The 15,377-nt window shown below is 40.3% G+C and overlaps 1 protein-coding gene and 1 pseudogene across 1 annotated transcript; both read right to left on the bottom strand.

Moving 5' to 3' along the window:
- Positions 1-362: 362 nt before the first annotated feature.
- On the bottom strand, positions 363-1,109 carry LOC142933411 (stonustoxin subunit alpha-like). The gene is made up of 2 exons (XM_076077522.1): positions 1,022-1,109; positions 363-925 (listed from the first exon to the last, which is right to left on the bottom strand). The coding sequence occupies exons 1-2, from the start codon at positions 1,107-1,109 to the stop codon at positions 363-365; spliced, it is 651 nt and encodes a 216-aa protein (XP_075933637.1).
- Positions 1,110-3,154: 2,045 nt separating this feature from the next.
- Positions 3,155-15,377, bottom strand: part of LOC142933410 (cationic amino acid transporter 2-like) — a 33,798-nt pseudogene continuing 21,575 nt past the window's right edge.

The following is a 15,377-nucleotide window of genomic DNA, read 5'->3' as shown; positions in this document are numbered from 1 at the left end:
AACACAAAGATTTCTAGTGTTTTCATCAATTACACAATCATCACTTTTGCTCATTCTAAGGGAAGGAAACAACGATTCTTATCTTCAAGTGATGATGAAAATATACTTATTAATATTATGTTCATTCATCCAAAAGTCTTCAACGGATCTTTAAGTTAAAGTAGTGAAACCTGAAAGTCCTGCATTCACAATGAAAGTAAAAGTACTAAAGTATTCATTTCTGAGTTTCACCGAGGGATCAATAAAGGTTGATTGTTTTCTCCATAATAATATATAAAAGTGATTTGTTTGTTGATTATATTTTGTTCTATTGATCTGATCGTCAGCAGAGTGAGTTTTTACAGAGGAGAAGACTCTCCCTCCTACACAGAACACAGAGACACTGAACCAGACCTGGACCTGGACCCAAACCCAAAGCCAGGATAAAGAGGTTCAGTGAATGTGGTGTTGAAGGTGTGGAGGTGGATCAGTGTGTCAGAGGAGACTCTGTAGAAGGACAGAGAGCCAGCAGGACAGTCCACATACACTGCTACTCTACCAGAGGGGGAGGAGGAGGAGGAGGAGGAGGAGGAGGATGATGAGGAGAGTTGTGTGCTTCTGTTATTGTGCCAGACAGTGTAACCATCACCAGAGCACAACAGACTCCAGGAATGATCGTTCCCTCCAAACATACAGTCTTCACTGCTTCCTCTCCTTGTGATTCCTCTGTAACTCACTGATATAAAAACTACTCCTCTCCACTTGACCTCCCAGTAACAGCGACCAGTCAGATCAGTTCTACACAGCAGCTGAGGCCAGAGATCAAACCTGTCTGGATGATCAGGATATGACTGATCCTCTCTCACACGTGTCACCTTCCTGTTGGTGTGAGACAGTTTGAGCTCTCCGTCCACTGTGTTTGTGTCAATTGTGAGTTCACAGGCATCTGAAGGAGAGAAGGAGACATGAAACAGCATCAGTTCATCATCAAACACAGCTGATGGGTTTATTTGAGACTTCATGAATCAAAGTGAACACTCACACTTCTTCAGACCAGGTTTCAGCCACTGATCTCCAGCAGGTTCAACCCTGGAGGAAGAAACAGAGTCAGAATGAAGCTTCATCATCATCACTGATCTTCATCATATATCAAACGTATCTTATAGAAACGTAACAAACCTCAACACAAACGAGACAAACTTGAGAAGTTTGTAAAATGTTCTACAAACACTTTGACTCCATGTTTGTCACAAAGAATTTGTGTCGTAGACGTTAATAAATGTATCAGTGATGTATCAGAAGGCTCTGTGTCTCTAGGTAAGAACAGAGACAGAGGCCTGCAGACTCACAAGTGAATCCATGTGCAGTTTAAGTGACTGGGAACGATATTGTTGATTGTCATAGTCTTCAACCAATCAGATCTTTAGTTTGACATGTTGGGCGTATTCTTTGACGTGTCTCTTTAAGAGGCCTATTCCTTTGTCAATTTTAATATTTTTCCATTTCTTGCACTGTGATGATTGCTTAACCACCACCCGCCGTGACAAATTCCTTGTATGTGCAACATACATTGGCAATAAATAGTTTCTGATTCTGAAGTACGTCAGCATTAGCGTGCGCCGTGATTGGTCAGTGGGCTAGCGTGACTGTTGTGAAGCTGAAGCAGAAGTTAGTATTAGGAGTAAGAGTTCAAGTTGAAAGATATGTAAGAAGTTATGATGTTGACATGACATTTTTAGAATTTTGCTTTGTTTTTTTAACACTCAATGGCTGAAGGAGGAGGAACGGATCTGTGAGTTACTGGCAACATCTTTCTCAAGAAGGACATTTCAGGAAAAGCTGGACGTCGTAAGAAAGGGTCAACAACCCCACAGCTAGCAGCTCTGACCCAGCCAGGAAAAGGATTTGTACGAACGGTATTTCTGTCTAACAGCGTTGTCTTTATGGCTGAGAATGCGTTTTATTTGCGACTGAGCGTCTTGGTGTTTGGAGCTACGCTACGCTAACCTAACCTGAGTTGGCTAACCAAGGCAGCAACACGACACCATAGCAGACAGGACACTTACAAGCTACGTGCTTTTGAAAACTTTTGGAGAGACTCGAGTGGATCTACAACTCAACGAACACGTTCACAGGAGGATCTCTGACTGGAACTGAACCGCACCGATGTTCTGTACAACCGCGGTATTAAACTCTTTGTTATCAAAGAAAGGAGGATCTGCAGTAGTGTTACTACTGTGTTCATTTGTTTATCGTGTCGTTTTTATGATACGGTTAATATTGTTCCCTCTGATATGAATAATATTCGAATGGCTCGTGCTCTTCAGTGTGTGGATGAATACGTGTTTTAGCGCTGCAGAGTTGTTGGATTGATTTGTTGCTTTGTTGTCATATAAATATATGTGACTGGTTCTTGTCAGTTTGTTCTTGTTATTGTGTTAATTACATTGATTCTGACTATATGCATCATTGTCCGTTAATGACGAAGCATCCCGTCATGCTCGTATTCATGCCCTTAAAGCTGCATTAATCAATATTTTTATATTAACAATAGACTAAAGATTAGGTGTATTATGTAGCTTCAGCTAACAGAGTGAATATTAAACTTACACTTAACTGAACACAAACATGACTCCATAGCACTAGTAACTGCCTAAGGGCCTTATACAAAAGGTAGCCCAATTTGTCAATAACTGCTGACCCCCCCCCCCAGGTGGTAATAAAAAAATGCAGCTTGAATTAGTCTAAATGAGTGGATAAAGACAAGACACTACAACTCTTTATCCACTAAAGTGAAATTATTATTTTTACAAATTTATTAGCATTCATTACCGATTTAAATGACTTCCACAATATAGATCAATATTTTTTTTAAAGTTATGTCTGTTTCAAACAGATATTTGACAAAAATATCCAAGATTGCATTGTCTTGAATGACTTATGAGCCATAATGGATAATATGACGATACTTATATTACAGGTACAATATACAATACTGTTAGAATACTTTCAACAAAGCAATTGTTAGCATAAAAACAGGTCGATCCAACTCACTGAATCCTGAATAAAATACTAAAATGGGTTTCAGGGTTATTCCTTGATGACCTCAACCATATTCTGTGACCAGCTTATTCCATGCAAGTGGGCAGCAACATGTAACACAATTCAACACACATCAAGCTGCAATGTCACGGTTTACAGTAGTATTCAGTTGGATGCGAACCTCCTGCAGCCTTTGCTTTTGGACGCTACGATGAACCCCGTAGCCAAAGTAGATGATCAGGCCTGAGGAAAGAGTTTAGGCCTTTCAAGAGTCAATTAAAAAATAAATTACACCTTTGTGCATTTAGATCCCTCCACCATCTACAAATGATGCAGAAAACCTGAAAGAATAAAACATTCCACATCGAGCTGGTTATTTAGGGCACTTAAGACAGGCACGCTTACCCAATGCCATCCAGACAGCACAGCTGATCCAAGTCTCTCCTCCCAGCTGGACCATCAGGTAGGTATTCATGAAGATACTTAAAACTGGAATTACGGGTATACCGGGAACCTGCAAAAACATGAAATCATGACTGGTTCAGTATGATAAAAAGGTACAGTTTGAATGTTTTAGAGCGGGGTTGCATGAGGTACTGTTCCTGCTTCCACATATGTCATAGGGTCCCTTGATATCATTGGTATCATTTTTGATCAAACCCTCTCCTTTGAACGCCACGTCAATCAAATCACGAAAAACGCCTTCTTTCATCTAAAAAATATTACCCGTCTACGTCCCTCCCTCTCCTCCTCAGCCGCTAAAACACTCATCCACACCTTCATCACCTCTCGACTGGACTACTGCAATAGCATCCTGTACGGCTCACCCCCCAACATCATCAACAAACTACAATACATTCAGAACTTTGCTGCCCGTCTGCTCTCCCACTCCCGCACCAGAGACCACATCACCCCAGTCCTTCAAAACCTCCACTGGCTCCCCATACAGCAAAGAATCCAGTTCAAGATTCTCCTCATCACATACAAAGCCCTTCATAACCCTGCCCCTTCATACCTTTCGGACCTCCTGCATCCTGATCTGATCTCTGCTACGCAAACCTCCTTAACCAACCCCCCCCTACTCTGTCTACGCATCGGACCTGGGGGGACAGGGCCTTCTCCATTGCTGCCCCTCCCTCTGGAACTCCCTCTCCCAACACCTCAGACATTCTCTATCACTCGCCACTTTCAAAACTGCACTTAAAACTCATCTATTTAAATCTGCTTTTAACCTGTGATGCTAGTTAGGGCCCGAGCACCGACGTACCTCTGTGGTGGGTAGGGCAATGAATACAACCCTACTTCAAAACATCCAAACTATCTATATGGAAATTATCCTCATTTGCTTTCTGGCCAAGGGTTAGATTATGGGATTTCTACCACTTTCCTATCCATATGCTAAATATGCAGCCGTAGTCCGCAGCGAGCTAGCTTACCTCGCACACCAGAGATGGGAGAAACAACTAGCTTGACTTTGCCCCAAATGTTACAGAATCCACCTACCAGCACCTCTAATGCTCACTATTTAGCATCAATAAAGCTTTCTACATATAATTACAGAGCAAAACTCAATATCTCAGTCCCCAAAAGCTTTAAATAAAAAAAAGGGAAGTTCTTGCAAATGAAACATTTTTGCTTTTTAAACAGCGACCATTCACTGTGGGTTTAAACTGGGTTGGCCTCTCTGCAACGGGCACGTTATGTCTTTGCCATAAACTCTCTGTGCCCTGCAGAATAACCTCAGTAAGGCCCCCTAACTGACTCACCTAACAAGATATCCCTATTGGAACTGTAAAAGGTGCAAATCCTCAGCATGCATGAAATCCTACCCACCGCCACCACCCCTCTCTGTTTACCATGAAAGTTGCTTTGGTTGTGCTCTGTGGCTGTCTCCAGATGATAACGACAGCGAGGACCAGTGTAAGCACGAGGACAGAGACGAGCAGCGTGCTCCACAACTCTTCTGTGGAGGGAATGCACGGCCTCGGACAGCAGCACGCTTAAAGCGATCACCACGAACACTGAGGAGGAATCGGAGCCGTTAGGGAAATCTTTCACATTTTGAGTTTTGTTCAGCATCCTACATTTCAAGTGGGTCAAACTAAATTGTTTCAGTAACTCTGGAAAGTGACCCTGTTGGACTTGAATAGAAAATTAATTATAGTAGGCAACAAGTGTGTGCAGAAAACTCCATCATACTATAAGCTAAGCAACGAGAAATCCTTTCTACGTCATAATTTGCTGCTTGGGCAGAATCTATAAAGTTGTGGGGGAAGCTTTCCACCCATTAGCTTGACCCTGAGAGTTTGTATGCGATTATCGTTTGGAAACGGTTGGCGTTAGGTTTAGACAACAAAACCAATTGCTTAGGGTTAGAAAAAAAAACATGGTTTGGCTTAGACTAAGTATGCCTGTAACGTAACGCACACTTAACATAATTTGTTCAGTCACATGACAGATCATCATGGGTCATAACATTAGCGATTATTTCTTTTGGTTTCACCAGGACAACGCCGGTCCCCTGAGTGAAAGTCCTGTGTTTGTTTGACCCATCCACCTCCTCCCTCAGAGAACTTTATTCTACGTCATTGCTTTGAGTGTCTAATGACGACACAGATGGTTTTACATCGGAGTTAGCCGAATACCTAGTGCGTCGCATACGGATGCCTTGTGCGCCGGTGTCAAGATGCCGAGGGTCACTGTCCAAGAGCCGGTATTTGACGCCCTGGGAGTAAGACCCGGCTAAGATAAGTGTATGCTCAGCAGAACAATGAGAGCTTACTTACAAATAATGATGGTGACTATGTTGACATTTTTAGAGGTGCGGTGGGTGGGTTGAGATGGAGGCCTCAACAGACCCATCACACTAAATGGTTCCGGCCTATGGACTAGACCAGGGTCTTCTTTGTACCTGGAAGAAAAAAACAACTAAGCAACATGCTAACAAGCTACGGTTCTACCAACTTGTCATGTAAAAACAAGTTATTCCTTTCAGTCTAAAATTCTCTGAAAGACCCAGTGAAATGAAAAATACACTTCCCATAGTTGTAATCTTGTGTCCCTTTGTTAATGTATGTTATAAAACCACAGCATCTGAGTATTTTAAATCAAATCCCTGCCTTTTCTCTTTGTTGAAAGGGTTTCAAATGTTTAATACTTCATCCAGCATTCAGGGACGTTAACAAAAAATCCTCCAATCAAACACGACTTTGACAGCAGGCGAGGGAGGTGTGTGTGTGGAGCCCACAGCCCTCTGTAGCACCCTACACTTTAAGCCCTCCTACTTTTAAACGGTATAATCAACTGCAAAGGATTTGATTTAAATCATTGTAACTGTACGCCGCTCAAATATGCCATTTCACTGGGAACTTTAAATAGCGGCTTTTTACCGAACCGATTAAATTTATACCTAGTTACTCCAAGTGTACATACCTTAATACGAGGATACACACTGCAACAAGGGTGTAGGCAAAGATGGTCCCAATTGAACTCATGTCAACCAGTGCCTTTAAGTCAAATAACAGGACCATGAAAGCTGCAAAGAGAACCAAATATGTTACTGACCAATCAAGAGTCTGTGGGAATTGTGTAGGATTTCAGTATCAAAAACATTAGTATGATTAAATAGCACCCCAAGTGGTGAGTGGAAGTGTCACAATAATAAGAATGTCAAAATATGTTAAAGAGTCACAATATGTTTACATATGGACTGTATTATATGTTTACAATATTCTTACTTATAGAGGATATTATATGTTACAGTATATTAACTCATTGAATGTATTAAATCATAAAAGTATAGTCCCTGTAGGTATTAAAACACTAAGAATAAGTCTTGAGGGTCAGATAGGAATATTCTGAGCGAGGCTTTACAGACATGCAGCAGCGAACGGAGGTGACCTCATCGATGGAGAATGTGGCTGGAGGGGAGCTGGACAGACCTGCCATGCGGGCCACAACGGAGAGGAGTCGTCGAAGATGTTTGCCACAAAGGATCGATATTGGGAGGGGACAGAATTCAAATGGAGCCAATCACTAATCGACACGGAGGATCATTCAGACGTTTTGGGACAGTTACGGACACTTTCCGACTCTCAGGGGATATAGAGACAATGTTTTTGGGAGTTTTCCTCAGATCACTGCAGCTCTCTTTTTCAGCTAACTGGCCTGTGTCGGACTGTGAGGAGATGCGTGTATGTGGTCTCTGCTCTCGAGAACATTACTATTAATAGTTAATTCAGTTTGTAAGTGTTAGCTTTGTGTAGTACATTAAATATTGTTTTGATTTTGAACCGGATCCAGCTCATTTTTCTGGTGCTCGTGCGCAGTAAGAAGTTCGCAGCAGAAAAGTTCCTGCGGCCTGCAGGCTCTCATCCTTTGTTCAAAGACTCCACAGAATGCATGCCGAGTTGGATAACTATTTTTAAGACTCGCGTTGAGTAACAGTATTTATCTTCATAAATCTTTACGCTCAATAGAAACAATTGTGTCAAAAACTGCAGACATGCAGAGCTATGATAACAATCTGCCATTATATAGCCTTGAGTTTGGCGATTTCGATGTCGCCATCTTGGATTACGACGGTAGTCATTTATTTTTTGAAATCAATGAACAGAAGTTACCATATTTGGAATGCGGAGGGGTGATGTAGAGACGCCGTATACGTCTCACCTGTCAATCACCGTGTAGCCCCGCCCTAAAGCATCCCCTGCTTTATGGTCTGTTTGACTCTAAATGGACCATAATGTACTAAATGAACATCATGCTGTATTGAAGAAGACTTGAAACTAGAGATTGAGACCATAAACTCATGTTTACTGAGGTAATAAATCAAGAGAGAAGTAGAGTAATTTTCTCATAGACTTCTATACAACCAGAGGAGTCGCCCCCTGGTGGACATTAGAGAGAATGAAAATGTAAGACACTTCCACGTTGGCTTCATTCGGCAGAACTGGAGGTTACCACCTGGGCAGAATATCACTGCATTTTGATTTGGACTAACAAGATGCACCTAATCTTCTCAACCCTATCGTCAGAGAAGAATGTTCTGCAAAACCCGAGATTGTGTTTCACTGCAATATTTTTTACGTCCATTGGCAGTGTTTTTACGAGTCATTTCTTTGTCCAGTAGCTGTGAATGGTTTGCCTTGCATAGCCTGACAAGCTATTGCACTCCGCTGTACTTCAGTTGCCAAACTGCATGTACACACTGACATCACCATTCAACAAACAAACTGTAAAAAAATAAAAAAAATAAAAAGTATGATTGCAACTGGATTACCAGCCACTGCTCCTGAAGACAGCGTGGCAACGACAGGACTTTGCCTGGCGCTCAGGTAACAAAGGGGCTTGAAGAGCAGGCCATCTCTTGCCATGGCAAAGAGCACCCGCGGCATTGGAAACATCACTCCCAGGAGACTGTGGAAACACGACAGCACCGCTTCACTGTGAGCGAATGGAGAGCTAGCCAACACCAACCAGGTTAGACATTCAATTCCATATGCACTAGTATATATGACAAATGGACTGCAAAAAGTCACAGGACACAGCTGACACACCCATTTCATTTTAGACCATGTAAATACAAGTAAAGCTGCACTACAGTAATTATCTTCACTTTTCTATTATGCAAGTAGTAATTCTGCATCACAACAACGGCTACGACATTTTAGGCTGGTGGTAAAAGTACAAAAGGCAACTTGAGACATGAGACTAGCAACTGGAACTCCTACAACTTTGTACAGAAAAGAAATGATGCCTTATGTATCATGCAGAACTACAGACCAGTACCTTGTTGAGAGTGCACAGAGGGATCCAACAGCCACAACGTACTTCGCGGGCTCCCAGCCAACATATTCAAAGGCCACAGGTAGAGGGCTGTGTCGAGCAGATAGTAGGGCATCATAAGTCAGAGCGGCTGACATGCCAAAGTAGGCCAAGAAGCAGATGAGCAGGGATGCCACGATCCCAAGAGGGATGGCTTTCTGCGGGTTCTGCACCTCCTCCCCTAGAAAGAGCACTTCCATTAGCTGGGGCGATACTCCTGCATCACTACTGTTGAAGTCAAGTCAACAAAATGTGCTTTACGCATACTACTCAACAATACCTGTTGTGGCGATGCAGTCAAATCCTACAAAAGCATAGAAACAGGTCGCCACTCCTAATGTGCCGTCAAAGCCAAAGGGGAAGAAGCCACCAACGCCAAAGTCAACGGTTTCATTTTGTGTTGATGTAAAGTTCCTTTAAAGAAATAAAAAATACCTTTATCAATTCTATTCAGAGTGTAATGTACCTCATGCCATTGTTGTTCCCCATTGCAAGGCAGCAGCTAAAAAACATATTTGCATGATCGATCACTAACTATTGATGGCGTGGTTACCAATTAAAAACATTGATGTGAATTTGTGTTTATTTGATAAATAAAAAGTCCATAATGCTTTGTAAAATAATTATTATAAGTGATAAAAAAATATGAATGCAGTTAAATCCTATATTACACAACAGTAGAATTGCAGAAAAACACGAAAAAAAGAATTGCATGTCAGCCCTTAAATTTGCTCAGGTGTGCGTAGACCATTCTTATCCACAAACATCTCAAATAACAAAGAAACATTGGTGAATGTCACAATCATCAGGAATACTATGCAAAGTGGGTTTTAGGAAGAAATATGTTCTGAAGAACTGTTGGTAAATGAAGCTCAATGTTTGTGCCTCTAAAAGCAATGCCAAATTACAATTGAAAATCTCAATGGCAATTTGTCTTTCCAAAATCACCTCCCTGGTCACACACACACACACACACACACACACACACACACACACACACACACACACACACACACACACACACACACACACACACACACACACACACACACACACACACACACTTTGTGAAACATCAAAAAAAAGTTATTAATGGAGTTTTGTCACTCCTATTATTCCTCGTCTTCTTTTTCAAGTGTACTCATGCTCTTTGTTTTTTTAACTATAATACCCCTAATTTAAATGAGGTAAACAGGAAGTATAATGTATTCAGTGAGTTAGCCGTTTTAAGCTAAGCAAAAGTTTACTTTCGGGCACCACTAAATCTATACCAACTAGCCATTTGTAATTCCTGTTAACACAGTAAAACTATAACTGGGTTACTTTGATGCTGAACCTAAAAACCGTTCAATTATTATTTAAGGAGGCTTATTTGGCCGATTTCTATGAGGATTCATGGACGTTTGGTCACAATGGACATATCCAATTGAAGTATTAGTCAGTGAATAATGAAAGGTGCATCATTTAAGTTTTTACAAATATATTTTTCCTCAAATACATTTCTAATAAGACAATATAATACCTACAGAACAGAATCATTTGAATACCAAATTAGCATAAAAGTGTAAAAAGGAGAAATCTTACTCCATGGCTAGAGTTGCATTCAGGGTCATCTCCCGACTGATGCACCAGTTGTTGATGTCTCCTTTTATAAACCCAGAGATGATGATAAAAACTAACACGAGTACATTCAGCCCAGTAAAAACTGTGTTGATGACTGCTGACTCCTTCACGCCAAACGCAAGAATCCCTGAAATTAGAATGAAAAAGTTCAGCGAATTTCAGCTCGCAAAACATTCTGCATCTTTTCTTAACTTTCACATAAATTGACATTACATAAGTTATATTACCAGCGAGCAACATAATCAGCCCAGCAGCAAAGAAGTCTGGGTATGAAGCCAAGCCAGGCAAGTCCGTTGGTGTATGATTTTCCAGAGTTTGAGCTATAACGTTGTCTATAAGGTCATCAAAGGCACTGGTCCAGGCTTTGGCCACACTAGATGTTCCTGAGAAGAACAAAGTATACACATTTAGGTTGGTCAATTTTTTAACAATCAAAAATCACGACTGTTTAACTATGTTCTGCTTTATCATAACTCTCAGACCATTGTACCCTCATTAACTTGAAAGCTACAGAATTTGACAATCAAAATCTTCCAACAGAGACTTCGGGACTGAATTTGTCCAATGCTGTGTTCATGTCATATGGGATGGATGGTAAAAAAAATATTCCATGGCAACGACTTGCAAGTGTTCATGTCTTCAAAACAGTTGATTACACAGAATTAAAAACACTGGAACTTACAATAAAACACAAGTATTATATTTGTTTGTTTTTTGTGAATTTCAGGCACTTTGAAATTAAGTGCTAATCATTAACATCATTTAAAAGCCTCCCAATCACAATTAAGACTTGGATGTTGAAACGTCTGCCATTTACAAGTTGGAAATTTAGAATTGCAATAACTGATATGACATGAACCTTGTCCTGCTCTGTAACAATGGAAGCCCTTTCCATTTCTTTTTTTTTTTTTTTTTTTTAAACAAGTAATTACTCTTCAGACATCCAGCAGGCATAAGCATTCATTCAGAGTACTTTCTGCCCACCTGACAAATTTCATAAGGTTAAATTGTATTGTGCTTTTCTAGTCTTCAGACTACTCAAAGCACTTTAACACTACATGTTATCATTCACCCATTCACACACTGCAAGAACAGCCTACGGGAGCAATAAGGGGTTAAGTGTCTTGCCCAAGGACACATTGACATGGACTAGCGTAGCTGGGGATCGAACACTCTATACATAGAGTGGTTGGATAAATAGTTAGTCATATACATTTGCAAAACTGGGCCGTTGGCCAATTCAGGGGAAAACACTGTAAATAAGAGAACGTAGTCATGCAAGGTCACCCATTGGCTTGTGGATGGCCGCTTTTAAGCATTGAGTTTGGCGTCGCCATCTTGGATTATGTCCGTCGCCAGGTTCTTTTTTTCGCAACCAATTAACAAAAGTTACCATATTCGGAATGTAGAGGAGTGACAAAGACGCCGTATCTGGCTCTGGTAGAGACCTGTCAATCACAGTAGCCCCGCCCTAAAGCATCCCCTGCTTTATTGGTTTATTTGAACGGGACAGTGCACATTAATAAAAACATTTCTGCAAATGTGCCAGAGTTAGCCAAAAGGATATTTTTCATCTGTAGTCCCAAAAGCAGATGTTTACAAAATAAACCTAAAAACAATGTAAGATTAAAGTTAAAAGGTTATACAATATTGACACTTAATGCGTGGACAAACAATGAAAAAAAAGTGAGAATAACTGTTAAAATAGAAACATGGAATTGGCTTTAAATAAGCCAATTACATTTACAGAGATAGAGGAAGCTATTAATGACATTCCTTCTGGGAAAGCAGCTGGCCCAGACGGCTTTCCCCCAGAAATATATAAAACATTCAAAGACATTTTTATTCCACTCTTAAGTAAAATGTACAAATATTCCTTCCTGGATCAAAAACTACCTGAACCAACACAGACGGCGTCAATTGCCTTAATACCAAAGCCAGGTAAAAACCCAGAGGAACCTTCCTCATATAGACCAATTAGTTTGCAATGTGTGGAAAACAAAATATTGGCCAAGCTCTTAGCTAAAAGACTCGACCCCATCCTACCACCATTATCGGGCCTGACCAAACAGGATTTGTGCAAGGTCGTCACTCCTACACTAATGTGAGGCATCTATTGGGGGTCATCCAATATGCCAAAAACAAACCTCTAGATTCTATGGTGGTTTTCCTAGATGCTGAGAAAGCGTTCGATCGAATGGAAATATATGTTCAACGTTTTGGAAAGTTTCTCTCTGGGTAATACATTTATAAGTTGGGTAAAGTTACTGTACACCTCTCCACAAGCAATGGTTATGGCTAACGGTCTCACTTCAGCCCGGTTCACTCTCGGGCGTGGCACTCGTCAAGGTTGTCCACTGTCCCCACTTCTGTTTTCCACTGCCATTGAACCTCTGGCCGAGGCTATTAGAACAAACCCACAAATTAGTGGTATTAACAGTGGGAAAATGGAGCATATTATTTCATTATATGCAGACGATATACTGCTATTTCTTTGTAATGCTAAACAATCAATTCCCTCTGTGCTAGAAACAATCAATGAATTTAGTAGTCTCTCTGGCTATAAGATCAATGCGGGTAAATCTACTGCCTTACCACTAGGAGGCAGTAGAGACCCAGAGAATGGTATAATATCTCCATTTAAATTGTCTTATAATGGCTTTAAATATCTGGGAATCCAGATTTCCTACCAACTGGAAGATCTGGTGAAGATGAATCCGTCTCCTATCCTTAAACAGGTAAAACTCGATTTACTAAGATGGATGCCACTTCCAATTTCTTGGCTGGGTCGGATAGCCGTTATTAAAATGAATATACTCCCAAGAATTTTATATCCCTTACAAATGATACCTAATGACATCCCAAGTAGCTTTTTTAAAGATCTGCATAGGAGCATATCTAAGTTTATCTGGAAAAACAGATGTTCTAAAATGAGACTGGAGAAACTTCAACTGCCAGTGGTAAATGGGGGTCTAGCAGTACCAAACTTTCAATACTATTATTGGTCTATACAATTGAAAAATGTATCAGAATGGGTGGCACAAGACCCCAAATCAATATGGTTAGACTTCGAATTGCAAGGATGTAACACGTTTTCATTGTCAAGCATACCATTCTTAAATAATGTTAAACAAGCATCAAGCATTAGGGACAACTTTATTATAAGTAACATCCTAAGCACATGGATAAAAGGTAAAGAAGGCATTCTCCAACAATAGAAGATACTCTTTATGCACAGATTGTTAATAACCCCGATTTTAGTCCTTCTTGCATGGATCCTGGTTTTAAAGAATGGAACACAGATGGGATTAAGGTGATAAATGAGCTCTATAAAGGTGGCACTATGAAATCATTCAATCAACTTCAGGAAGAGTACGGGCTACCCAAGACTCACTTCTTCCGATTTTTACAAATACGCAGTTTCTTAAACTCTATAGCCCAATATAAGACAGGTCATGGACCAGAGTAGATAGAGACAATCATTCACCAGGTCTGTCAGCTGAAGAGGGGAAAAAAAAAAAAAAAAAAAAAAAAGTTACATTTACCATAAATTGTTCTCTTTAAGTAATATAAGTACTCACAGCTGCAGGCAATCATGGGAACGAGATCTTAAAACTGCAATCACTGATCACCAATGGAAAACAATCATGTTAAATAGCAAAAGAATATGTAGCAATTACAAATCCCAAGAAACTCATACATAAATTACAAACTACCCCATATTGCAGGAGCAAATATGACAAGGACTGCTCTGGAGTATGTGTAAGATGCAAGCAGCATGTAGGCACCTACGTGCACTTAATGTGGCTATGTCCGGTAATTCATAAATTTTGGGTTGAAATTGGTAACCAAATTGAGCTCAATCCTCTACAATGCATTCTAGGCCTAGACGCTGCCTCACCTGTATTAAACAGATACAAAAGAACCCTCAGTATTCTATGGTACTGTGCACGGTTATCAATCTTACAGCACTGGCTAGATGATGCAAAACCATCTGTTTCAAGTTGGCTCTATAATGTTCTTCAATTAATCCCATTGGAAAGGCTCACACATGTTCTCCAAGGAGACATAGATGGGTTCTTCTCTGTTTGGAACCCTGTTATGGATTTTATTGGAGAGGAATATGCCGAAATCATACTAAGAGGTTTTGCAACCGTGGGATCCAAGTGACTCTGAAGGAAGAAAGTCCACAATATTTTGTTTGTCACTGTGTGCGACTGTTTGTATGGTTGGCCGCCATATTGTATGTAATTCATGTGGAGGCATATATTTGGCATATAAAATGTGTGAGCCGAAAAGTGGATGTGTGTAGGAGGGAGGTTTTTGTAACTTCGGGTTCCGGGGGACACCCAGGGATCTAGGTTCACAATGTTCATTGGTATCTAGTAGAAGGATGATGATCTATGTTTATTTACTTATTTTTTATTTTACTTTACTATTATTTTTTTGTTGTTTTGTTTTAGTTTTTTGTATTTTTTGTGTCCGGGATTGGTTGTTTGTGTGGTTGGCAGGTATGTTACGTGCTGTTCTGTTTGTGAGTGGCATGTCTCACTCCTGTGTAAACTGAAAATAAAAAGATTGAAAGAAACAAACATGGACTAAAAACAGTATTATGCTGTAGTTGTTTAGACACTAAAAAACATCCACGTCAGAGGCACAAAACATAAAAGCATACAGAGTATGTGAAATACATAAATCACTCAGACACAGCTAAACAACAATAAAAGACATGCATGCAGGTAGTTGATGGTCAACCGGCAATTTAAAGAAAGACAGAAAGGTGACAACAGACAGATCGAGGAAAGTTCAACGTTATGTCTGTTTGACTCTAAATGGACCATAATGTACTAAATGAACATCATGCTGTATTGAAAAAGACTTGAAACTAGAGATTGAGACCATAAACT

This window comes from Anarhichas minor, unplaced genomic scaffold (genome assembly GCF_050575085.1).
Source record: "Anarhichas minor isolate MPS153535 unplaced genomic scaffold, ASM5057508v1 ptg000060l, whole genome shotgun sequence".
Taxonomy (NCBI): domain Eukaryota; kingdom Metazoa; phylum Chordata; class Actinopteri; order Perciformes; family Anarhichadidae; genus Anarhichas; species Anarhichas minor.
This window is presented reverse-complemented; position numbering and strand designations above follow the sequence as displayed.

Coding starts and splice junctions, on each gene's coding strand:
- LOC142933411 (XM_076077522.1), bottom strand. CDS start 1,109: ATGATGATGAAGCTTCATTCTGACTCTGTTTCTTCCTCCAGGGTTGAA. Junction 926..1,021: donor GAAACCTGGTCTGAAGAAGT/GTGAGTGTTCAC, acceptor TCTCTCCTTCAG/ATGCCTGTGAACTCACAATT.